At 54.0% G+C, this 24,601-nt stretch overlaps 1 protein-coding gene across 9 annotated transcripts in view; it reads right to left on the bottom strand.

The window, feature by feature from the left end:
• Positions 1–14,499: 14,499 nt before the first annotated feature.
• Ptk2 (protein tyrosine kinase 2) overlaps positions 14,500–24,601 on the bottom strand; it is a 201,261-nt gene continuing 191,159 nt past the window's right edge. For 3 of the 9 annotated variants that reach the window (XM_048358854.1, XM_048358853.1, XM_048358855.1), the window contains exons 29-34: positions 23,825–23,864; positions 23,402–23,508; positions 21,286–21,294; positions 20,040–20,195; positions 18,383–18,463; positions 14,502–15,828 (exon numbers count right to left, since the gene is read on the bottom strand). In XM_048358854.1, coding sequence (XP_048214811.1) covers positions 15,616–15,828; positions 18,383–18,463; positions 20,040–20,195; positions 21,286–21,294; positions 23,402–23,508; positions 23,825–23,864 — 606 coding nt within the window. In that variant the 3' untranslated portion in view covers positions 14,502–15,615. Of the gene's footprint in view, positions 15,829–18,382; positions 18,464–20,039; positions 20,196–21,285; positions 21,295–23,401; positions 23,509–23,824; positions 23,865–24,601 lie in introns of all 9 variants that reach the window. The other 6 variants (XM_048358859.1, XM_048358860.1, XM_048358861.1 and 3 more) reach the window with 4 other exon arrangements.

The raw sequence follows: 24,601 nt of genomic DNA, 5'->3' as shown, positions 1-24,601 counted from the left end.
CGCACGCTCTTCCCGGGCTCGGCCGGGAGACGGGGGTGGGGTGGGGGGGGAGGGGTGGGGGGGAGAGGGGGGAGGGGGGTGTCTCTCTCGGGACGCCGCGCACAGCCCCGGACGGCTCTCCAAAAGCCACGCCCGGCCACTCCGGCCCCCTAGAGAGGCCGAGGCCTGGAGCTCGCCCAGCCCAGGAGCCCCGGGCGTCACCAACGCCGGGCACTCACGAGGAACCCCGGAGCCGGGGGAGGCCGGGGTACCCCGCGGGCGGGAGCGTCTGTAGAATGCACCCCAGCGAGGAAGCCAGCCGCCCTCCCTTCCTGCGGTTCCATCTGGAGGCGCTACCAGTAGAGCAGGTGCCCAGCGGTTGGGGGGCAGAGGCCTGTACCCCGCCCTCCATGAGCCTGGGCTGTCTACGAAACGAAGCCCACAGCGAGGCGGGAAGGCCCCGGGGCGGTAGGAATAAGAGGGGAACCCAGCCGGCGAAGGCGCGCCCCGGCCCGCACCCCGCGGGGCGCCCCAGGGCTGCCCCCTATTTACCCCGGCCCCGCCAGGCCCCGCCCCTCTGCTGGGATTGGCCGCGTCGGGTCCCCATCGCCCAAGGAGGCGCCTCCCTGGCCGGGACGCGGGGCCTCGATGGCAGCCATGGGGGGGGGGGGGTCGCGAAATGTGATCCGCGGGGACCAAGGCGCCCAGCCAAGGCAGGGGCTCTCAGCAAAGCGATTCCCACGGGGTCGGCCGAGGGGAAGCGGCCTGGGCTCGAACCTGCGCCCGCGTCCGCGCCCCTCCGGCGCCCCCTCCTCCCCAGGCCGCCGGGGCTGAGCGCGCCGCGGTGGGCGCCCTAGCCAGCCGGCGCCCTGCTGGAAACTTGGTTGCCGGCCGGCCTCGCACCGTCTCGCCGTCCGCGCTTCACCGCGTCCCTGCTCGGCCGGGATGGACCCCGGCGGCCCCCTGCTGGTGAAGGGGCGCCATCGCCGCCCGGCCGCCCGTCCCCCGAGCCCCAACACCCGCGCGCCTTCCCCGGGCTTCGTCCCGCTGCGGGTTATGGAGGGGGCAGAGGCGCGGGCGGCTCAGGGTCACGAAGCCCGGCACCGGCTGGGCCCTGGCACGGTGGGCAGAGGGGGCGATGCCACTGGACACCAAGAGAGCTGCTTGCTGGCTCTGGTTGCTTCACCCTGCCTCCGCCTCCATGGCCGCCCGGGCCGGCCTCCAGACCACTCGAGGGCTGTTTCCACGCGGGCTTTGAACTACCCAACTCCAGACCCTGGAGGAGGGCACACGGCCCCGGCCCTCGGCCGCTGAGCTGCCCTGCCCTGCCCTGCCTGTACCCAGAGGGGCCAGTTTGCAAGCCGAGGCCATGTTGAGCCGGACGGAGGTCTCCCCAGCCCTCCAGCTGCACGGGCTCAGGGTCTCTGAACAAATGTATTTGTTGTCTTCCTTTTGAACCTGAGGAACAGCCAGATGCCAGGGGCTCGCGCCTGTGACCCCAGCGACTCAAGGGGCTGAGATCTGAGCATGAGGTTTGAAGCCAGCCCAGGCAGGAAAGTCCGTGAGACTCTCCAGTTAACCACCAAAAGGCTAGAAGAGCTGCGGCTCAAGTGGTAGAGTGCCAGCCGCACCAAAAGAGCTCAGAGGTAGCACCCAGGCCCTGAGTTCAAGCCCCAAGACTGGCATGCTTGGGTGCGCGTGCACACACACACACACACACACACACACACACACACACCATACAGCACCTTGGGACATTTATTTCAAAAATTATCATCTAGTCTCATGCATACATCTGTACATGAGTGTTTCATTTGTAACAGCTGGAAGCTGGAAACAGCTAGAAGTCTTCATCCATGACTGAATGGTCAGAGGGACCATGGCAGGTGCCTGGTGGAGCGCTACTCCGCCAGGAAAAGGAACTGGTGACCGAAATCCACACCACCTGCACACAGACAAGACGAGGGAAGCCGTGCCCTGTGATTCCCTTCACGCACGCTCTGCGAGCAGCAAACCTGCAGAAACAGAGAGAACAGATGAGTGGCTGTCTGGGCTAAAATGGGGGGAGGGACACCTTCACCGCATGGGCGGCAGGGCCCTGGTTGTGCACTTGTTCCACGGTTTGGCAAGATGTCACCACCAGGAACCCGAGAACCCGGACACCTGTTATTTCTTACACTGTGAGTCTACAGTTGTCTCAGAATGAAGTGAATTTTGAAAAACACTTGGTCTGGCGAATGCAGCTCAGATCTCTTAACACACGCATACACACCGTGTGCGTGTGCGTGCGTGTGTGCGTGTGCCAGCCTTGAGAACAACTTAGGGCCCAGACACTGTCTGAGCTTCTCTTGCTCCGGGCTGGCTCTGTGGCACTCGAGCCACCGCTCCGCCCTGGCTTTTTGGCGGTTAGCTGCTGACGAGAGCTGCGCACTTGGCTGCGGGGCTGGGTTCGAGCGGCAGTCCTCACATCTCAGACCCCTGAGAAGCTTGGCTTGCGGTTGTCAGCCACTGGCACCCAGCGGGGTTTTTAAACATAGTTGGTCGTGGCGTTTTTAGAAAGAAAAATGCCAAGTGTGAAAATGGGCAAACTGCTTTAATAAATGGAGAGGACATTGAGGGCTGGGGTGTGGCTCGGGGAGGCGGAGCACCTGCCAGCCAGGGCTCTGGGTTCAAACCCTGGGACTCTCAAGCCGTGGGGTGGCCGGTGCAGCCCCGCAGCAGGCCCGCGCCGGAGCTGCCCTGCGAGGCTTCATTCTGCGGCTCCGCCCAATCCCATCCCATCCACTGATGCACCCCTAAAACACCGCCTTTCTCCCCCAGTCCCCCGTCCTTCCAAGGGACCTCTGACAGGAGCATGCCATAGCCAGACTTCTGCCATCCTGCCTTTGTGGGTGTCAAGGCAGATGGAGGGGTGGCTGCCTCCTCGGGGTCAGCCCCCGGGGTCAGCCCACCCCGGCCTGCACCTTCAGTCCTCCTGGTCCTTAAGCCAGAGGCTGGGGGACAGGGTTGGTGGTTAGGAAACATCAACCCCTAATGAGGGGGAGCCCCCTCAGGGGGCCGGGAGAGCCTCGATGCCTGGGGGTCACCCCCTTTGCACTCTTTCCACTGGATTTATTTTTCCAGTCCCGGGGCTTGGACTCAGGGCCTGAGCACTGCCCCTGGCTTCTTTTTGCTCAAGGCTAGCACTCTACCACTTGAGCCACAGCGCCCCCTCTGGCTTTTGTGAACATGGTACCAAGGAATCGAACCCAGGGCTTCAGGCATGCTAGACAAGCTCTCTAGTGCTAGGCCCCCTTCTCAGCCCTCCACCAGCCCCTGACAGAGGCTGGGCGGCCACGGGCAGCTGTGAGGCAGGCCGCGGAAGGACCCCAGTGGGGTGACAGGCGGGTGCTGTGGCCCGGCAAGTCACTGGACCCCCCCCACCCACCATGCCCCAAACCCGCACCCGAAGAGGCCAGACAGGTGGGGGGGGGCATCCAGACACCACACCGTCAGCCTGCGGACAGGTGCCAGCACTGTGTGGCGTCTCCCCCAAATGCCTATGTCAGGGTGCTGCTGAGGGGAAGGCTGCAGGGGAGCACCTCCAGCGACGGGGGGGGGGGGGGCAGGCCCTCGGGGGGCCTGGGGGCTCCTTAGCCGTCCTGCGCAGCCAGCACCATGCCACGGGCAAATGAAGCGAATGGGTGGCAGAGTTGCTTCGGGACAGAGCTTCAGGCTGGGCAAGGGGGGACCCCAGAGAGGAGGAAGGCAGGAGGGAGTCGGTGCCGGGACGGGGAGGCGTCGTGGAGGTCGACAGCCTTTGGGACCAGCCCCCGTAGCCAACAAGACAAAGAGGATGAGGCAGGAGGTCTGGAGTTCAAGACCAGTGTGAAACCAGCTCGGCGACAGCTTACGGTGCCCTTTCCCCTTGCTCCGGCTCTGGATGCCCGGGCTGGGCCGCCCAGCGCCCCGGCCGGCCCCCCTCATCCCAACCCCCCCCCCAGTGCCGCCCCGCGCCCCGGCCGGCCCCCCTCATCCCAACCCCCCCCCCAGTGCCGCCCCGCGCCCCGGCCGGCCCCCCTCATCCCAACCCCCCCCCCCAGTGCCGCCCCGCGCCCCGGCCGGCCCCCCTCATCCCAACCCCCCCCCCAGTGCCGCCCCGCGCCCCGGCCGGCCCCCCTCATCCCAACCCCACCCCCAGTGCCGCCCCGCGCCCCGGCCGGCCCCCCTCATCCCAACCCCCCCCCCAGTGCCGCCCCGCGCCCCGGCCGGCCCCCCTCATCCCAACCCCCCCCCCCAGTGCCGCCCTGCGCCCGGGCCGGTCCCCCTCATCCCCCCAGTGCCGCCCCGCGCCCCGGCCGGCCCCCCTCATCCCAACCCCCCCCCCCCCAGTGCCGCCCTGCGCCCGGGCCGGTCCCCCTCATCCCAAGCCCCCCCCAGTGCCGCCCCGCTCCCTGGCCAGCCGGCCCCCCTCATCTCAACTTCAGTCAGGTTCACTGCTCCCCTGCCTGCACCCCTGGCCCACCGCCCCCCCCCCCCAGTGCACCCCTTGACCCTTGCAGAGCAGCACGCTGACACCTCCACCTTGACAGCTCCTCCCGCGGGGGGAACTGCCTCATCCTTCCCTTCATGCCTCCCTCCCTCCTTCCCTCCCTCCCTCCCTCCCCAGATGGGGCACCATCACAGGAGGACGGTCCGCCATAAGCAGCATTTCTTTTCTTTTTTAGTTTCAGGGACAGAGGTCACGTGGGAGAGGAAATCTGCACTACCAAATGTCACTGTTAAAAATAAAATAAGGCTGGGGATGTGGCCTAGTGGTAGAGCGCTCGCCTCGCATGCATGAAGCCCTGGGTTCGATTCCTCAGCACCACACACACAGAAAAGGCCAGAAGTGGCGCTGTGGCTCAAGTGGCAGAGTGCTAGCCTTGAGCAAAAAGAAGCCAGGGACGGTGCTCAGGACAGTGCCCTGAGTTCAAGGCCCAGGACTGGCATAAATAAATAAATAAGTACTAAAACGGGCTTTGAGGAGCACTGCACAGGGCAGCCCAGGACACACAGCAAGGCTGACCTGAGAGCACCCCTGCCCCTCCCATCGCAGCCTGCGGGCCCGGAGGCCGCTCACCGGCTCTGCCCTCCACCCCTGCAGACAGGACCCTCACACACCAGTCAAGCTCCACAACCAAGCAACACCCACAGCCCCCACTCGCCCCCCTTCCTCCTCCCCTCCCTCCCTTTGTCCCTTCTCCCTCCCATCTCTCCTTCCTCCCTTCCCCCCTCTCCTGCTCAGGATCCTCCTGCCTCGGCTTCCCCTCTGCTCCTGGGTAGTTGGGGATCTGGGAGTACACGGCTGTGCCTGGTCACCCCAGAGTCCGGCTCAGGGGGTCTTGGCTTCCGCACCGCAGATGGAGAGTGCATCCAGGACTGGAGGGACCGGCCCGGCCCACGCAAGCCTGCAGAGCTGCCGGGCACCGAGGTCAGTCAGCCCCGCTATCCTCGCTGCCCAGGAGCCACCGCGGCCCTCACAGCACCACTGGAAGCCAGCCCGGCCACCAGAGTTTGTAGGGTTTTTATCTCCAACAAGCCACCAAAAAGCCAGAAGTGGAGCTGCGGCTCAAGTGGTCGAGCGCGAGCCTTGAGAGGCTGAAGGGCTCAGGGACAGGGCTCAGGCCCTGAGTTCAAGCCCCAGGACCACCCCCACCGCCACCACCAACCAAACTATGAGCCAAAGTAGATTGTTCTCCCCTTAAGTTATTATTCTCGGATAATAAAAAGCTAACACAAGCCCCATGCAGGAAAAAAAATCCAGCTGGATGGATTCTCCTCTATCAACAAAGTGCCAATTCTACTCTATCTACACACTGGAGTATTATTCAGCAATCGAATAAAAAATGACAATCACAACACCCTACCACATCTCAAGAACATTAGATACAAAGAATACTCATTGTGCTTCAATCGGGGAGAATTTTCAAACAGGCGAATACTACCTCAAATGACAACAGACACCATACATTTGCCCAGCGGGGCAAATACAAATGTACTCAGTTTACTACAAGAGAAACAGACTTTTCTAGCAAAGGGAACTGCCATCTTTTGGATTCTCGCTGAGCTCCATTTGCCCAAAAACTTGCCTGCCAAGATTAAAGCCCTCAGGACAGGGGCCAAGACGAGTCCTCTCAGAGGTAATGCGAGTTCCCGCCCCTGGGAGCCCGCCGGGGCCAATCGGAATGGAGGGGCAGGGCCACTGCGTTAAAGATAACCGGGGCAGCTGCCCACCCAGGGCAGCACGCCCTTCTGCACAGGTAGACTTGACCTTGGTGAGCTTGAGTGGGTGTCCTTAGTTCTACATGACACCAGACATCTTGAAGCATTCCTAACAGTTGCACATGTGCACAGTTGTCAAAGCTCACTGAACTGCACTTAGCTGTACAGAGTTATTTCAGTTTTTTAAAAAAGACTCAGTTGTCTACCTGGGCTGGCTTCAGATTTCAATCTTCAGATCACATTCTCTTGAGTAACTAGGATCACAGATGTGAGCCAGTGGTGCCCAGCCTACATTATTTAATGCCTATGCATTAGAAGAGAGTGAGTGGTTTTAACTGGATTTCAGCGTGGGTGTTGTTTAAAAACTGATAGTCTCAGGCTGAGAATATGGCCCAATGGTACAGTGCTCGCCTCGTATACATGAAGCCCTGGGTTCGACTCCTCAGCACCACATATATAGAAAATGGCCAGAAGTGGTGCTGTGGCTTAAGTGGCAGAGTGCTAGCCTTGAGCAAAAAGAAGCCAGGGACAGTGCTCAGGCTCTGAGTTCAAGCCCCAGGACTGGCCAAAAAAAGGGGAGTAGGGCAAACTCAGAAGCCAAAACCAGGAAGTAAACAGAAGGCACAGTTAAGCTCTCCCTGCGGATCTTTTTGATGTCCAGATACAAGATCAGGAGAGGGCTGGGGATATGGCCTAGTGACAAGAGTGCTTGCCTTGTATACATGAGGCTCTGGGTTCAATTCCCTAGCACCACATATACAGAAAATGGCCAGAAGTGGTGCTGTGGCTCAAGTGGCAGAGTGCTAGCCTTGAGCAAAAAGAAGCCAGGGACAGTGCTCAGGCCCTGAGTCCAAGCCCAGGACTGGCCAAAAAAAAAAAAAAAAAAAAAAGATCAGGAGACATAGAAGGGGCTATCTACATCTGCCTGGTAAGTGACAACCCTCTGGGGACTCTACGGACTGGGTTCTCCAACAAAAGCCACATCTGACAAGAGAAGGTCCTGAAGGCACCTGGGTTTTGGATTAGCCCCACCCGTCTTTCTTACTGTCCTATCCCCGATTCTATTTGACCTAAAACCAACGCCTGAACCCCTAAAGATGGCTGAAGGCATACTGTCTTCCAGGGCTGCCATGTAATTCATCTCTTCTCTGCCCTTCCTTCACTGTCTCTCCATCTGGCACATGGTGACTTTTGGACTTTGAGCCTGGGATCTAAAAACCCAGTTTCGAGTTCAGATGCCCAGGTGAAAACATGGTAGGTAAGGGAGGGCACTGTTCAGCTCAGTGAGAATCCTGGGCCGGTCCTGTGGGTCCAGCAACTCCTAGGCCTTAGACAAAGGCTCTGGGCAGCGGAGGCGGCGAGGCCCACCCCAAGACACGGGTGGCTTCAGGACTTCACCTCTCCTCACCTTTGCCCATCAATAAAGGACCAATATTTATACCACTTCAAAAGAGATGTAGAAGGTAGATTTTTTTTTTGGTTGGTCCTGGGGCTTGAACTCAAGGCCTGGGCCCTGTCCTTGCGCTTTTTCACTCACAGCTAGTGCTCTGTCACTGAGCCAGTGTCACTTCTAGCTTTTTGGTGGTCAGTTGGACATGAGTCCTACAGACTGTTCTGCCCAGGCTAGTATTGCAGCACAACCCTGAGAGCTCAGCCTCCTGACTGGCTAGTATTATAGATGAGAGCCACTGGTGCCCGGCTTATAAAGCATCTTGCTCAGTCACCCCTTCTATCTTTCTCCTCATCCCATCTTTCCCAAACCCACCTATACCCTCAATTTATGTCACACATTTAGATCAACATTTAGTCTTTAGATCAAGATATCCCTAGTCCTCCCTGACCCATCGTAACTTTGCAGTATCTGCGAAGACGACTCTAGTTCCAAATATAGGTCTTGACAAGTTAACTGTGTGTGCTGCAGTATACACATGGGGCTTGAACTCAAGGCCAGAGGCCTGTCCCTAAGATTTTTTTTTTTTCACTTGAAGCTAGTGTCCTGGGCCACAGTTTTTTTTTTTTTTCTTGCCAGTCCTGGGACTTGAACTCAGAGGCTGAGCACTGTTCCTGAGCTTCTTTTTGCTCAAGGCTATCACTCCACGACTTGAGCCACAGTGCCACTTCTGGCCATTTTCTATATATGTGGTGCTGAAGACTCGAACCAACCCAGAGCTTCGTGTATACGAGGCGAGCTCTCTACCACTAGGCCACATTCCCAGCCCTTAAACAATTCTTAAACCACAACGGAGGCCGGGGCTGTGGCTCACTCCTGTAATAACGCTGCTGTTATTCTGGAGGATGAGATCTGAGGATCATGGTCTGAGGCCAGTTGTGCCAGCCAACTCTTATTTCCTACTAACAAGTAAAAAGCTGGAATGGAGGTGTGGCTCAAGTGGTACGAGGGCCAGATGGGAGTGGAAGAAAGCCAAGCAAGAGTTCAAGGCCTTGAGATTAAGCTCCAGAACTGCCATGCATGTGCACACACACACACACACACACACTCATATACACACACACAAAAAAGAGATGGAATCTAAGCAAAATTCTGTAAATTACAAAACGAATTGGCATGTTTCTAAGCAATCCTGGCTCAAACAGGAAGCCTGAAGGGAAACAGTGAAGAGTTGATTTGAATGAAAAGGATACTTAGCACTACACGCATTAGAAATGGCCAGGGTACTGGTGGCTCATGCCTGTTATCCTAACTACTCAGGAGGCAGAGATCTGAAGATCAAGGATGGAAGCTAACCAAACCATTCAGTAGTCTGTGAAACTCTTACCTCCAATTGAGCATCAGAAAGCTAGAAGTAGAGGTGTGAATCAAGTGGTAAAACCTCAGGGAAGCCAGGTGCTATGGCTCACGCCTGTAATCCTAGTTACTCAGGAGGCTGAGATCTGAGGATCGCAATTCAAAGTTAGACCGGGCAGAAAAGTCTCCAATAAGCCACTCAAAAACTGAAAGTGGTGCTGTGGCTCAAGTGGTAGAGCTCTAGCCTGAAGCACAAAGAAGCTCAAGGACAGTGCCCGGGCCCTGAGTTCAAGCCCCACAACAACAACAACAAAGCAAAAAGCTCAGGGACAGTGCCCAGGTCCCAGTTTAAGCCTCAGGACTGGCAAAAAAAAGGAAAAAAAAGGATTTTTTTGAATAACTTCCTATCTCAAGAATACAGGGCTGTGAATTTAGCTCAGTGGTACAGACAGAGTTAATGTGCATAGGGCCCTGGGTTCAATTACTAGCACAAAACCACCAAAACCAAGCCAAATCAAAATAAATAGACAAAATCCTTCAGGAAACCCAAAGGAAGCAGATGGGGGAAAATAACAAAGAGCTGAAAAGTACAGTAAGAGAAAAACCAGAGAAACAAAGAGCTTCTTTGAATAGATGAATAAAACCACAAACATCAAGATCAACAAAGCAAAGAAAGACTTGATTGGGCTGGGGATATGGCCTAGTGGCAAGAGTGCTTGCCTCGTATACATGAGGCCCTGGGTTCAATTCCCCAGCACCACATATACAGGAAATGGCCAGAAGTGGCGCTGTGGCTCAAGTGGCAGAGTGCTAGCCTTGAGCAAAAAGAAGCCAGGGACAGTGCTCAGGCCCTGAGTCCAAGCCCCAGGACTGGCCAAAAAAAAAAAAAAAGAAAGACTTGATTACCAGGAGCGGATGATGCAATTTCAGGAACGAGGGGCCATCACTACAGAGCTGCTCTCCATGGCTGACAAGAGGCAAGCACATCTACTCCTCGAGGGACACATGCACACCCTTCCGTATGAAATGACTTGACCACGAGGACAGTGAACCCTTTTTTTCGGTCGGTTGTGAGGACTGAACTCTGGGCCTGAGAACTGTCCCCGAGCATTTCAGCTCCAGGCTCTCTACTACTTGAGCCACAGCACCACTTCTGGTTTTCTGGTGGTTATTTGGAGATGACAGTCTTACAACCCTCCTGCTTAGGCTGGCTTTGAACTGTGATCCTCAGATCTCAGCCCCCTGAGTAGCTAGGATTACAGGCATGAGCCACTGGTGCCTGGCTCTCTTTTTTATTTAGGTCTGAGACTGGGACTTGAACTTGGCACTTGCCACTGCTTTCACTCATTGGCTAGCACTCTACAAACTGAGCTAGCTGTGCCTCCAACCCTGACAGTCAATTCTTAATTTAAACCTGTCACCCCCACAAAAACCGTAAACATAACCAAAGCCGTAGGCCAAGATTCTCTGGATAATTGTACTAAAAATTAAGAATACGAAGCTTACACAGTTGTATTGAGAAAATGGAAGGGAATATTTCCAAATTTGTTTTATGAAGCCCCAATTAACTGATCAAACTGTGGAAAATAAGGGTATCTGAGCCTGAGTGGAAGTTGCTTACACAATGACTTAGCAGCTTACTCAGGTGACAGTTATAAAGTCCCTGTACGTGGAAGTTCCCAAGATAAATGGAATAGGCAAATAGGACATCAGGCCAGTAGTATCAAGTGGCAGGGGAAAAAGTAGACGCCAATAATAATGTTCCAGAAAGCACACACTCAGGGGCCCAACCTAATCATACAAATTGTTAGGTTTTTAAAGTAGGTAGCCGGTAAAGGAGAACGCCACGCGGTATTCAGGCAGGAGAGAACGTTTATTACCGAACTGCTGGCCTGTGGCCAAGATGATCCATGGCCAGAGAGAAGGGAGAGAGAGAGAGAGGAGAGAGAGCGACCCCCACCCAGCCCTGCTTTATTTAGGGTAGGGGCAAGGGGTGTGGCCAGGTGGATTAGGAGGTGACCTCAGGGAAAGAGGAGGTAACTGCCTCCAGGTCTGCAGGTTACCCAGGTAACTGGGTGGAGACTTAATGAGGTGGGGGCATCTGCATGTAGCCCTCAGGGAGAGGACCTAACATTCCAGCCTTTTAATAGTAGTAGTAATGAAAAAGGACGAAGACTCTCTCTGGCTGCTTCCTGCTGGCAAGGGGCATCGGCATTAGAAATGTGGCCCCTCCTGGAGAAGGCGAGCAGCAGGGTCCCTTGGTGGTAGATGCCAGTCCTTGAATGAAGCCTGGAAGAAGTCTCATGAGGCAGGGGCTGGACAAAAAAATATATTAATGCAAAAGGAAGGGTTTAGGGCACAAAATTAAAAATTGGATTACTTGGACAGTTCTTATACTCAGGTCAGGCATGGACATTAGATGGACAAGTTACTATCTCTTGATCCCCCGGCTCTGATTAATTTTGAAAGGGCAAGGCAAAGTGACTCCATTTAGGATGTGACATAATTCTCTTACTCCTCTCCATGATCCTTGTTCCCGGAACTGGCTGAGTCCCAGTGGTCTAGGTGCTTGTTGCTGGGATGGCTTGCCGCAGTTGGCATTCACAGGATTTGAACTCAGGGCCTGGGCACTGTCCCTGAGCACTTCTGCTCGAGGCTAGTACTCTACCACTTGAGCTCCACTTCCGGCATTTGGCTGGTAAGAGATAAGTCTCTTCAGCCATGCTTCCAGCCTGGCTCTTTGCTGGTTAGTTGGGAGATAGAGTTTGAGAGAGATTTTCTGCCCTGGCTGGCTTCGAACTGCAATCCAAGGGAGTCTTTGCCACAAAAGCCCTTTTTGATTTCCAATTAAAACAACAAGGAGACCAAGGGGACTAGAGCTTACCTGTACCTTGTCAAGAACTGACCAAATACTTGCCAAAATTCTGCAATGACAAAACTCAGTAGATGTGATGAGTTTTAGCACAGATATATGGCTAGATGGACATACTAACAAATGACCTTTACACATACATACACACATGGAACACACATACACACTGTGCACATAGGTTTTACAGCATGCAGAAATGAACTTAAGCAGTAGACTCTTTCGGAATTCCAATAGTAAATGACTTTTTTTTTGTCCAGTACTTTAGAACCACGTGGTCGGTTAGAAAAACAACTTTGCTAGCAAACAACAATTTTCAGATTATAAAATGGAGCAATCATATTTTGATAAACTCCAGTGGGATGCCATGTTGAGGTGGGGTGGCACGAGGACGCAAACACACTAATAGAGAATACGTGGCATGGCATAATGGCGCCTGAGCTGATGCCTGTTAAACCCAATATCCACCACGTGGTCAGTGCTAGAGAAGAGAACTTTTAGATATCTTTGCTGACAAAGCACATTGGTGGTCAAGCCTCAGTTTTGGAGGTCTGTGAAAAGAGGCAGCTTTGTGAGCAAGGCACACGACGATGGTACGACTTGGGAATTTTATAAAGTAAGCAAGTAAGCAGGAAGATGAGAGAGAGGGAGAAAAAGGAAGAGAAAGAGAGAGAGGGCCTGAATATAAGTGACTTCTAACCATTTACCATTGCAGTGGCAAAAACTGTATCTGAGCGAGTATTTCGAGCAGGCCTCATTGTCAAGAGGCGTGCTAGCAGTGTCCCGGCTTGGGTGTGACTGTGATGCAAAACCCAAAAAGCACGGGAGGGAGGCGCCTGGTGAGTGAATGAGCTTACCGGGCAGAAGCGGCAGGCAGAAGCGGCAGAAGCGGCGGACGGAGCGGCAGAAGCGGCAGACGGAGCGGCAGAGAACCCGAGCAGCAGCAGTTTCACTCACCAGGGTAGACACGTGGTGTGGAGGTGGAGGTGGGTGTGGAGGCCAGCAATGGTATTAGTGAAAAGTGCCGCGTGGCTACTCGCAGCAGTTCGGTTCGCGGAAAAAGGGCCGTCAGGACTGGGGATACTCCCAGAAAAAGGAGAAAAATAGATGGGAATTCCGCCTGTCCTGACTCTTAAGCCCTATCCGAGTCACGGCACCATATATGTTAGGTTTTTAAAGTAGGTAGCCGGTAAAGGAGAACGCCACGCGGTATTCAGGCAGGAGAGAACGTTTATTACCGAACTGCTGGCCTGTGGCCAAGATGATCCATGGCCAGAGAGAAGGGAGAGAGAGGAGAGAGAGCGACCCCCACCCAGCCCTGCTTTATTTAGGGCAGGGGCAAGGGGTGTGGCCAGGTGGATTAGGAGGTGACCTCAGGGAAAGAGGAGGTAACTGCCTCCAGGTCTGCAGGTTACCCAGGTAACTGGGTGGAGACTTAATGAGGTGGGGGCATCTGCATGTAGCCCTCAGGGAGAGGACCTAACACAAATGTTTTATTATATATGGTAAAAACATATTGTATATACATGACAAAACACACACACACACACACACACACACACACACAGAGACACCCCTCCCTTTAGGGGAAATAGTAAAGGATATACAAGATCTATCATTGTTATTGTTTGTGAAGTGCATGCTGTCGGCCAAATCCAGGTCCTCTGGCGTGCCAAGCACACACCACCACTGAGCTACACTCCTACACCTCTTAGCATCATTTTCTATAAGCGCATGTGAATCTGTAATTTTTTTTTTTTTGCCAGTCCTGGGGCTTGAACTCAGGGCCTAGGCACTGTCCTTGAGCTTCTTTTGTTCAAGACTAGCACTCTACCACTTGAGCCACAGTGCCACTTGCAGTGTTTTCTGTTTATGTGGTACTGAGGAATTGAACCCAGGGCTTCATGTGTGCTTGGCAAGCACTCTACCACCAAGCCACATCCCCAGCCCATCTATTTTAAGACAAAAATACTTTAAAATGCTCCAATTTTCCATGTTAAGAAACCAGAAAAAGGAGAGGAAATTAAACTCAAAGGAACATGAAAAAGACCAGAACAGAAACACATATGGGCATAGTAAACAAGGAGAAAAATCAATGAAGTTAAAAATTGGCTCTATGCACCTGGGCAACTCCTCTGGAATTTTTAAGAATTGTCAGATACTAATAAAGCATTTTTCTTGCAGTTGTAAAAAAAATTGCTTCTATGGAAAAGATTAATCCATAAAAATGAGAAGACATAAAGTGTGTAACAGAAATGACTGGAAAAATGAGCTACTAGATGCTGCAGACCTTAAATGGATAAACATCTTCATGCCAAGTTGGGTGCTGGCAGCCTGTGTCTATAACCTGAGCTACTAGGCCTGTCGCACTAGCTGAGAGATCTGGAGGACCACGTTCAAGGCACTCGACACTGCACTGGAAAAGGTATGTTTACTTAAGAACCTTCCCCTACTTCCTTCCCCTGGGAGCTTCCTCCTTTGCCTTCTCGTCCCACAGCGACAGCTTGATGGATGGAGTTCAGGTCTGTCTTCTGCCTCGGTGGCCAAGAGATGCTATCGAGATTAGGGATGGTGTGAGGGACCAAAGCTGGCAATTCTCTTACCAAGTGACCTGCAGCACATTAAGAGCCCCACACCACACGCCTGAGTGAAGACAGGTGACAGGGTAGATGTAGGTGGCGCCATTACTGTGATGAAGTCCTCCAAGGACTTTGTCATGGATCTAGAAAGTTCCTTGAAAGAAAAGGCCCAAAAGAAAGACCACTGCAACAAGAACTTTACTGGTGACACCTGTTTAATAGGTCAAAGTAACTGTACAATTCATTATATTCTTCCTGAGAATAATTTATATCCCCCAACAAACTAAAGGGAGGGTATATTTTTCAAAATTATCTAACAGAATGGATGGTGCAAGGACCGGACATCTGAAGAGACCCCCGAGTCTCCTTGTTCCGCTGAGCGTTCTCCTGGGAAGACAGACGCAATGAAGTGTTATAGCTCCAGTGCTGTAAAATAGTCAACATGGCTTTGATCTTTCTTATAAATTATATAAAAATGGAAAATAGGGATGGTTCTGGAACTTCTCAACGCAGTGTGGAGGTGCTCTGGTACAAAGCATTTCTGCTTCCAAGAGAAATTACATTGCTACAAAAACTGGCACATAATTCTGGTGAAAAAAGACAAGTTTTAGTTATGTCCTACAGCTAGTTCCCCACCCAACGCTTCAATATCCACAGAAAAGTAAAAGGCGGGAGACAAGAAGGTGGTAGTTTTCTTCTCCAACAACTTGAGTCTTCAAAATACAGCTCTTGTATGCTTTGTGGGTGGCCGCTCGCGGGGTTCCGCTCCGCCTCCACCGGGTGGCGCCGGCTGGTCGCCAGCCTCCTGGAGCGCGCGCTCTCCCGGCGTGCACTCCCGGCGTGCAGCGCGCAGCCAAGGCGCCCGGGAGTCAATACGCTGCCCAGCCACTTCCACCCAAACCCATCCAAACGCCAACAGCAACCGTCCCCACGACTCTCGAAGGCTTCTCAATGTGCCGCTCTCACGCTCAGGCAAGTGTCACATTTGGAATCCTAGACGTTCTTCCACACCACGGTTTTTTAAATTAGAGAAATCCAAATCAAAAGGTAGTTACACGTAGATGGGAGATTTCCAACGCGCTGTCATTCGGTTGGAGCTGTGGGTGCTGGCGATTGAGGACGCGGTAACTCCTCACTGCTGGTGGAAGGCCAGAGAATTTCTCCTGTGGGGCGGGCGGGGCGACGTGCTCGCCGGCGGCTCAGTGAGGCCTCGTCGGTCCCAGCATTTTCAGTCTCGCTTGGTCAATGACATCCAGCAGGTTCTTGGCGTCCACAGCCAGGGCATGGGCGGCGGTCAGCATCTGCTTCTTGTACTCCTGCTGCAGGCTGGTCATGACGTACTGCTGCGCCAGCTTCATCTTGCCAATGAGCTCGCCCAGGTCGGAGTTGAGCAGCTTCTGCGCCATCTCGATCTGGAAAGACAAGAGAGGGTCGGGAGCGCTGCTGCCAGCCATGCCCACGGGCCTTCCTCCGGGCGGCGGCACGGTAACCCCTCCCTACAAGCCACGGGCGGGGACACCAGCCCTCCTCCAGAAACCCACCAGCGCGGCACACACGGGCTCCCTCGTCTGCTGTCTAACTCCACACCCAGCAGGGCTTTCCTCCTCCCGCAGGAGACTCACGGAGGCTGACAATGCCTCCGGGATCTCCTGGTCCAAGCACGCTCACTCGGCACGGACCACCGAGGCGCAAAGTGCCCTGCCGGAGGTCTAGAGCCTGCTCAGCTCTAGCCTGGAATGAACTATGCTGCGTACCATCCGGGGACACCCACGCCCCACCAAGGCCTAGCGCGCTGGGTGTGCGGGGTGCTCAACTAACTTTACCGTGTGCGTGAGCAGTTAGCCTGAGGGAGGTGCTCTGTGCCGTGGACGTCGAGGGTGGGGGAAGCAGGCACGGAGCAACCTGCGGCCCGCTGTGACAGGACACACACACACACACACACACACACACACACACACTGTTTAGAGCTGCTCTGGGCAGGGCGTGTGGATGGGGAACAGGGAGATGAGGCATCGTGGAGGCTGTGAGGATGAGGACCCCGGGACCCCAGGGAGCCCAGCTGGCAGTGCCGCTGTGAAGGGAAACAAAGGAAGCGCTGCGCAGAGCGGGGTGTTCTGGCCACAGGTCTGGGGAGTGGGCGTGCAGCGGGCGAGCCCGTGTGCAGGACAAGCACACGCAGGGCAGGAGAACAGGGGCGGAGCGGCCTGTGCAGAGGGCGTGTGGGGAGTGCTGGCCCTGTGGTTTCGGGGAGCCCTGGACATTTTCAGGGTGAGCTGCGGCCACGACTTCCTCCGGCTCGCCAGGGAGGCCGGCGCTGAGGCAGGAGGTGCACAGCGCGCATGCGGGCGAATCCATGTGGCACCATGGTCAGGGGGTGATCCTGGGAAAATGACATCTAGAATCCTGTGTATTGACTTTCTGTTTTTCTGTAAGCTTCAAATGCTTTCTTTCTTTCTTTTTTCTTTTTTTTTGCCAGTCCTGGGCCTTGAACTCAGGGCCTGAGCACTGTCCCTGGCTTCTTTTTGCTCAAGGCTAGCACTCTGCCACTTGAGCCACAGCGCCACTTCTGGCTTTTTCTATATCTGTGGTGCTGAGGAATTGAACCCAGGGCCTCATGTATACGAGGCAAGCACTCTACCACTAGGCCATATCCCCAGCCCATTCAAATGCTTTCAACGCAAACAAAAAACAAGCGGCACGTGTGGGCGAGGTTGAGGGCGATACACTGCACTCTGAGAGACTGGAGGGAGAGCGGTGCTGAGGGGCGTGAGCGGCGACGCTGCCCCTGCACAGGCTCCTCCCCAGATGCCCGCCTGCAGGACTAGGGCTGCTGAAGCACAGCAAGTACTCGCGGGGGCTGCGTGCAGGGCCACTGGTGCTTGTGAACTGCTTGGGAGGCTGCGCTGCAGGGGTGGCAAAAAACAAAAAATGGCAATGGTTGCTGGGAACATTTTGGGAGACTATTTTTTTTTTTTTGCCAGTCCTGGGCCTTGAACTCAGGGCCTGAGCACTGTCCCTGGCTTCTTTTTGCTCAAGGCTAGCACTCTGCCACTTGAGCCACAGCGCCCCTTGTGGCCATTTTCTGTATATGTGGTGCTGGGGAATCGAACCCAGCGCTTCATGTATACAAGGCAAGCGCTCTTGCCACTAGGCCATATCCCCAGCCCCCTGAGCTTTTTGTTCAAGGCTAGTGCTCTACGACTTGAGCTGCAGCTCTAGTTTTTGTTTTTTTGGGATTCATTGGAGATGAGCCTGCCCTAGGGCTGGCTTCAAAGCGAGATCCTCAGATCTCAGCCTCCTGAGTAGCTGGCATTACAGTGCCAGCCTCCCAGGAATTTTTAGACACTCTACCACTGCTCTAAAGGGAGAACAAGTAACATCTGCCACCATGATGTCCAACGTGGCGCAGTGGATGGGGCAGTTCGTGTGGCTTCTCTGGACAGGTCACTGGGCTCCTAGCCACTCTGCATTCTGGGTGAAGGCCATGCCTGGTGGCTTTAAAAGCACAGCCGGCATGGCTCCTGTGCCTGGACCGGCCAAACTCTGCTGGGGCCACTGTCAGGGAGCGGCCACCTCCAGCCTCTGCTGGCCCTGGCAGCTCTCAGCAGCAGGTGGTATGGTTAGGATATGAGGTGTCCCCTCATAGGGCTGTCTGGCTAATGTGCTCCTGAGGAGGGTGCTAGGTTACTGGGTGTGGTGGCACACCTTTCAAGGGGCTCTCTGTCCCCTCTGTTCCTTCCTCTCTGCTCACAGGCTGCCCTCAGTCAAGAAGCTGGGATCCACCACTGTTCCCTGCTGGCCCTGGTGATGGTCCAGAAACTACACAGCCACGTAGCCACGTGGCCACAGGATAACCGCAAAATCGCAAGCCTCAAGTTATCACCTCAGGTATTTTGCCAGGATGACAAAGTCCCTAATCCAGCACCCCAACCATCCCTGCCAGGCCCCACCGCCACGGTGCCCTACCTCTCGGTGTGTGCTGGCTGGAAGGCCAGGAATGGTTTCATCCACAGTGGCCAGCAACGTCCGCAGGGCCAAGCCGACCTCCTACCGGACAAGAATCACAGCCGGGGTCATAGCACACAACAAACATGCAGGGCTTTTCCTTTTCCTCACCCGGTTTCAAGCAGATGAGCGTGCCCTCATTTCAACCGGGCTGGCCTGCCAACTCAAGCGAGAACCAACGACACTCCTCTCCCGCCCCGGCGCAGCCCCCGCCCCAGGCAGGGCGGGTCTCGCTCCAGAGCTCACGAGGGACCAATCAAGACAAGGGCATATCTAGAACTAGTTTTTAAATTTCATAACCATAAATTATAATCTTCAATCTCAGTTTTGATTACTGTCACTTTTATTAGATGAAATACATGATGACCAAGGCACTAAATGATACATATACCAGTCAGATACTTCCTCTGGCTCAGCATACAAAAGGTGTCATGCTCTGTTGGGCTCGGGTACTCTTCTTCTTTCCACACTCCCTTTCGCGCCCTCTCCCCTAGTCACCCGACCCGCAGATGAAGCTAGGGTGAAGCGGGGGAGTCAGCACCGACCTGCTGCGCACGTGGCCTGGCTGAGAATGTGTGCCCGCCTCCTTACCAATAGATGAAGTCAGACGTACGCATGTCTCGGGGTCAGCTTCTTAGAGCGGACTATCTTTATTGAGACAAGGACAACGGGAGATGATTCCCGAGGGAAGGGGGTTGGCCAGGATTCCGATAGGCTGAAAGGTATCACCTGACCCCCATGAGCTATCGTCACTCGAGAGCGCCGAGCCAGGGCAGGGTTGGTAGGCGCCGGGCTGGCTAGGCTGGGTTGGGGGCTGGGTGCAAGGGCCGACCCAGAGAGGGCAGCTTGCTTCCGCATTCCCCCAGGGCTTGGGGAAGGGGCAGCAGGCCTAGGGGCCGGATCCCAACAATGCTCTATCCCTGAAGCTACATTTCCCACAAAGGAATCATTTTTTGTTTCAATCCTGGGGCTTGGGTGCCGTCCCTAAGCTTTATTATTTTTATTCATGGTCTACCACTTGAGCCCCAGCCCCAGTTCTTTTCTGGTGATTAACTGGAGACCAGGGTCTCACGGACTTGCCTGCCTAGAGTTGGTCTTGAATGCAGTCCTCAGATCTCAGCCTACTGAGTAGCTAGGATTACAGGGGTGAGCCACTAGTGCCCAACTCATTCCTAAACTTTTACTGCTTCAGTTTGTTTTTGACAGGGTCTTATGCCTTTGCCTAGGTGGGCCTTGGCCATCATCCTTCTATGTCCGCCTTTTGAGTAGCTGAGATTACAGAAATGAACTACCACACCGGCCCATTTTTTTCAACTTCATATAAATGTCATACTGTCCATTATTCTTTTGTAGCTGGGTTGGTTTTTTTTAAACTGAAGACTGGACTTGTGAGCCATGATTCAGAAAACTTAACACTGCTTCAGGACATTCTCATCCTAGTGTTCACTGATGAGAGAAAACAAGTGAGGCCGGCGGAGTGATCCAGAGTGGCCTTGGATCTTCTCTCCATAGGGCGCTTTCGCACCCCAAGCCTCAGGCCCGACTTTGGGGTGCCTCGTGACGCCTACCAACGGCGTGCCAGAGGTGTCTGTTAATGCACCCTGCGAGTGCGCATTACCTTCACCATGGGGACGTACTCCTCTGGCGGGGCCGGCTGGATTTTGCTGGACATTTCGATGACGGCTTTCACCAGGCCTGTCACGTTCTCGTACACCTTGTCATTGGACCGGTCCAGGTTGGCAGTGGGAGGGGGGCTGATTTCCTGGGGCTGCAGCTGACAGACAACACACACAGAAGCCCGTCATGTCTCTCCTCTCCAGCAGATGGCGAGGCATCACCACAACACAGTTGGAGGGTCTTTGCGGGTTTTCTTGTTTGTGCAAGATAGGGCTGAGGGTGGCAGTAAGGGATTCATCTGAGCGACAGACGAGGCAGTGATGTTTGCTTTTGAGCTCAGGTAAAGGAATCTATGTGGCACGTACCCACTACAGTGAAATACCCAGATGATTTCAAAGAAGTGATTCCACGTCCCAGATCCCAAAATCATTCACCACAAGAGAAACAATCCTCAATTACCTTTGAGCGTTAGTCAAATTTTAGCAGAAGCTAGTTACTTGCTAAATGATCAAATATGCTACATTAACATGAAACACTTCTATGTGAGTTCTACAGTAAAAATGTGGCTCAGCTCAACTGCCTTCAAACCATCCGACAGGACAGAACGTGTTTTCAACATGATGAAATTGGGGACACATAGCTCTGTTCTAAGGGGAGATAGTCTACTTGCAGAAAGCTACTCAAGTCCAAGGAGTGGGGGTGGGGATTCCTGCCAGCTCTGTGCTGACAGCTGGGTAAACCGGGCCTGCAGGCCGCAGTGAAGAAGGGCACATGAAGCCCCAGATGTAAATATGCCCACCTGGGCCGGGGCCCAGAGGAGTTGACAAATGTCACGACAACCCGAGCACTGGAGGTGGAATGACACAGGGACTCTGGATGTTCCATAGTGTTTAAAAATGCAAGTTGGTTAGAATTCCACTAAGCTTAAAACTGTAGCCTAACAGGTGTTAGGATCACGGGACTGCTGCCGGTGCTCAGGCGAAGTCTGCAAATGTCCCTTCTGAACTTTCACGTGCTCTGGTCCAAGTAGACTGAACAGACCAAGCTCTGTTCAAGTTGGTCAAAAGCAAGAGTAATTCATTCACTGTAAAGATGCTCATGTCTCTGGCAAATACGCAGGGTGTTCTGGGGGAGGAACAAAGCGGAGGTACCCTCCCACTGGGACCCACACACTAGTCTAGAGTTGCATGCACAAAGCGGGGTGTGATTCAGCGAGATAGACAGACACACAGACACAACGTGCTTACCCTCCATGGCTATTGTCGAACGGAAGGTGAGGAAAAGTTAAAGGAATTTATCAGAGAAAGGGAAAAAAGAAAAACAATATTAATAAGGCGGCAGATGACTCCCATATAACACATGAGCGGGACACCCAGAACCTAGCTGCAAGCCTGACTGCACGCCCAGCTCACTGGCCGTGAGAGCCTGCGTGTCTGTGGCCGTGCCCTGCCGTGCACCTCGCCTGTTGCCATGAGATAGCGAGCAGGACCACATGCAAAGCCTTGGAGGGGCGGTCAGCAGGCGTGCAAGAGCCGGGAGAACGAGGCTTGTTGCGAGAGAGAAGAACATGTTCAGTCACCAGGCTTCCTAGGGAGAAACTGCTCAACATCCAGCTCCTGCCCTGCCCCGCGCCCTGGAAGCCCTAAGGAACACAGACCCCAGGCGGGGGGAGGGGGATCTAGACTTCAGAAGCTTACAGTTAAAAACAAAGTACAACAAAACTCTTTATTTTTCAGAGCTGAGGACTGAACTCAAGGAGGCATGCAAACCTTCCACTGTTTGAGCCACTCCCCAGTTCCCTTGTGGTCGTACCTTAACTTCCCCCAAACTGGCCTGGGATCTGGATCCTACCTCCCACCTTCCTGAGTCGGTGGGATTACATGCCTGCGCCACCATCTGTCTTGCGGTAACTCAGCCCAGCCTCAAATCTCAGGCCTTCGTCTCTGTCTCCCAGATTGTAAGTGTGCGCGATCACAGCCAGCTTTTTTGTTTTCTTAAAGATAGGGTTTGTTCTGTAGCTCAGACTGGACTTGAACCTGTGCTGCTTCTGCCTACACCTGCCAAGTGCTGAGTTTACAAGCTTATACCACCACAGTTGGCTCCAAAAACACATCTCTTGAGCTAGCTCTTTTACAGATAGATTCCAAGACTTTAAACTGACAAGTTTATTTATTTATTATTTTTGTGTGTTGGTACTGAGGCTTGAACTCAGGCAGAGCTTCACATTCTTGTTTAACTTTTTCATTCAAGGCTGGCTCTTACCACTTAAACTACATCTCCATTTCCAGCTTTTCACTGGTTAACTGAAAGGTTCTCACAGATTTGCCTGCCTGGGCTAGCTTTACACCACGATCCTCAGATCTCAGCCTCCTGAGTAGCTGGAATTACAGGTGTGGACTACTGGCACCTACAGCGTGTGTGTGTGTGTGTGTGTGTGTGTGTGTTTCCCCTCCAAGCCCTGTGTTATTGTGATGGGTCAAACAGTGAACAGGGAACCAGCGCCCTCTCTCCCGTCCTTGATACCACTTCAAAGGAAACAACTCTTGGCATATAAGCTACAGCATCTTCAGTTCAGGAGTGTAGGCCTTGGTGTTTTCTTCCCAAGAGCACATTTACTGTACTTTATTCTCTGCTCTGAGGTCCTAGAGCCTCTGTGTTGGATGTTCAGACCTCACCAACACAGAAGGAACAGCTTCCTAGGAGTGTCAGGGAGCAAGTGCCCCTCCAGAGCCCCACCAACCCAACCCCCCAATGCCAAGAGTGGGGGCAGTCTTATTTTAACCCACTGACAGCTCTGCTTCTGTGTGCACTGTGACCCTTCGCTCCACTCCTGTCACAGAGGGCATTTACAGGGATGCCCACAAGTCACGGCTTAGTTGGCAAAGTGTCTCTATTCGGTTCCTGTCTCCTGGAGTGTGACACCTTAGCGATTCCTTGGCTGGCAGTTAGTAAGGAGTTATCACCCTCTACAGACAGCCCATTCCAAACAAACCACTTAGGTTGATGTTTGAACTAGCCAGCCTGGGGATGTGGCTCTGTAGTAGAGGGCTTCCCTAGCTTGTGCAAGGCCTTGGGCTCACTCCCTAGCACTGGAGGGGAAAAAAACCTTCCACGGACTTTCCTGCCTAGGCTGGCTTCAAACTGTGATCCTCAGATCCCAGCCTCCTGAGTAGCTGGGATTACAGGCGTGAGCCACTGGGGTTTGGCCATGCCTCTCCTTTTTTATGAGCGTCCCAACAGCTGGAGGCTTCAGAAGCAGCCTGGGGCTCCTGGGCCCCGATTCTAGGGCATGCCATCTGTGGAGGACTCGGTGACTCTACCAGCTCTGAGGACAGACCGTGCTGCCCAGGCCGAGACACCTACCTTGACACCCTCATTGTAGCTGTCCCCGGGGCTGCTGAGGCTGGCAAGGCTGCCCAGGTGACTCGGGGCGCCAGGGCGCGGAGGTTTCTTTGGTGGAGCTGCAGGATCTGGAAAAGTGATGACTCTCATTAAGAACATTCATGAAGAGAGACCACTCCTCATCACACTGCCATAACTCATCGTACTGTCATAACAACACACATTAGGCTTATGTTCTAAGGTGTCTCTGATGCTTTCTGGCAATAAATTCTGCTTCCAGCATTCTAGGCACTGGCTGGCTGTGGTCCCCATCACACTTGCTGTGAAGTTGCAGAGGGAAGACTGTTGGAACCACCAGAGCATTCCAAGACCATACCACCATGCACACTGAAAACATGCTCCTGCCAAAGTATGCCAACTTCTTGACACATATTGTTCACTGACCTGGTTTACCCACGGGCTGATAGATGTGTTGGTTTCCAGTCTGCGAGAAGAGAAAAGTTCAGTGAGTACGCCAGCCGAGAATGACCGCCTCCATCACCCACCCATTGTCTCTGCTGAACGGACAGGGCACTGCTCACCAGTCCTTGCAGTGTGGGGTTAGGGAAGGAACGCGCACTGCAGGGGTGGAGAGGCCAGCAGGGGGTGCTCTGGGGCCACAGTGTTGTGGTCCCACGGACTTGCTCAGGCCTTGCCAGCATCTCCCGGCCACGTGCCCCCTCCTTCCCTCCCCGCCTCCTATCTGAGCGCAGGAAGGTGCCTGCAGACAGATGCTGAGGAGGAGAAACCTGGGAATGCTGCGCTTGTGTCCTATGGGACCACACTGCCATCGCTCCCGAGATGCTCTGTGTGTGAAAACTTGGTGCCACACATCTACTGAGTTCTGGGCCAGGTCAAAAATCAAAAGAGAAGCAAAGAAAGGAGTGACACTGACCAAAAAAAGAAACCTCACCATCACCTGACTTACGAAATGGTAACCCCTCTGTACAATACCTTCCTAACAAAAAAGTCAAGAGAGAAGACAAACTATGCCTTGACTTAGGTTTGATCAAAAGACCTTCGCTAGATGCTGGCAGTTCATGCCTGTAGTTCTATCTCTTCTGTAGGACAAGGTGCTGAAGATCAGAAAAGTCCACATCCAAACGCCAGCTTGCAAGCTGGGTGCCGATTACACTTGTAATGCCAGCTACTCAGGAGGCTGAGATCTGAGAACCACAATTC

This window comes from Perognathus longimembris, chromosome 12, assembly GCF_023159225.1.
Source record: "Perognathus longimembris pacificus isolate PPM17 chromosome 12, ASM2315922v1, whole genome shotgun sequence".
Taxonomy (NCBI): domain Eukaryota; kingdom Metazoa; phylum Chordata; class Mammalia; order Rodentia; family Heteromyidae; genus Perognathus; species Perognathus longimembris.
This window is presented reverse-complemented; position numbering and strand designations above follow the sequence as displayed.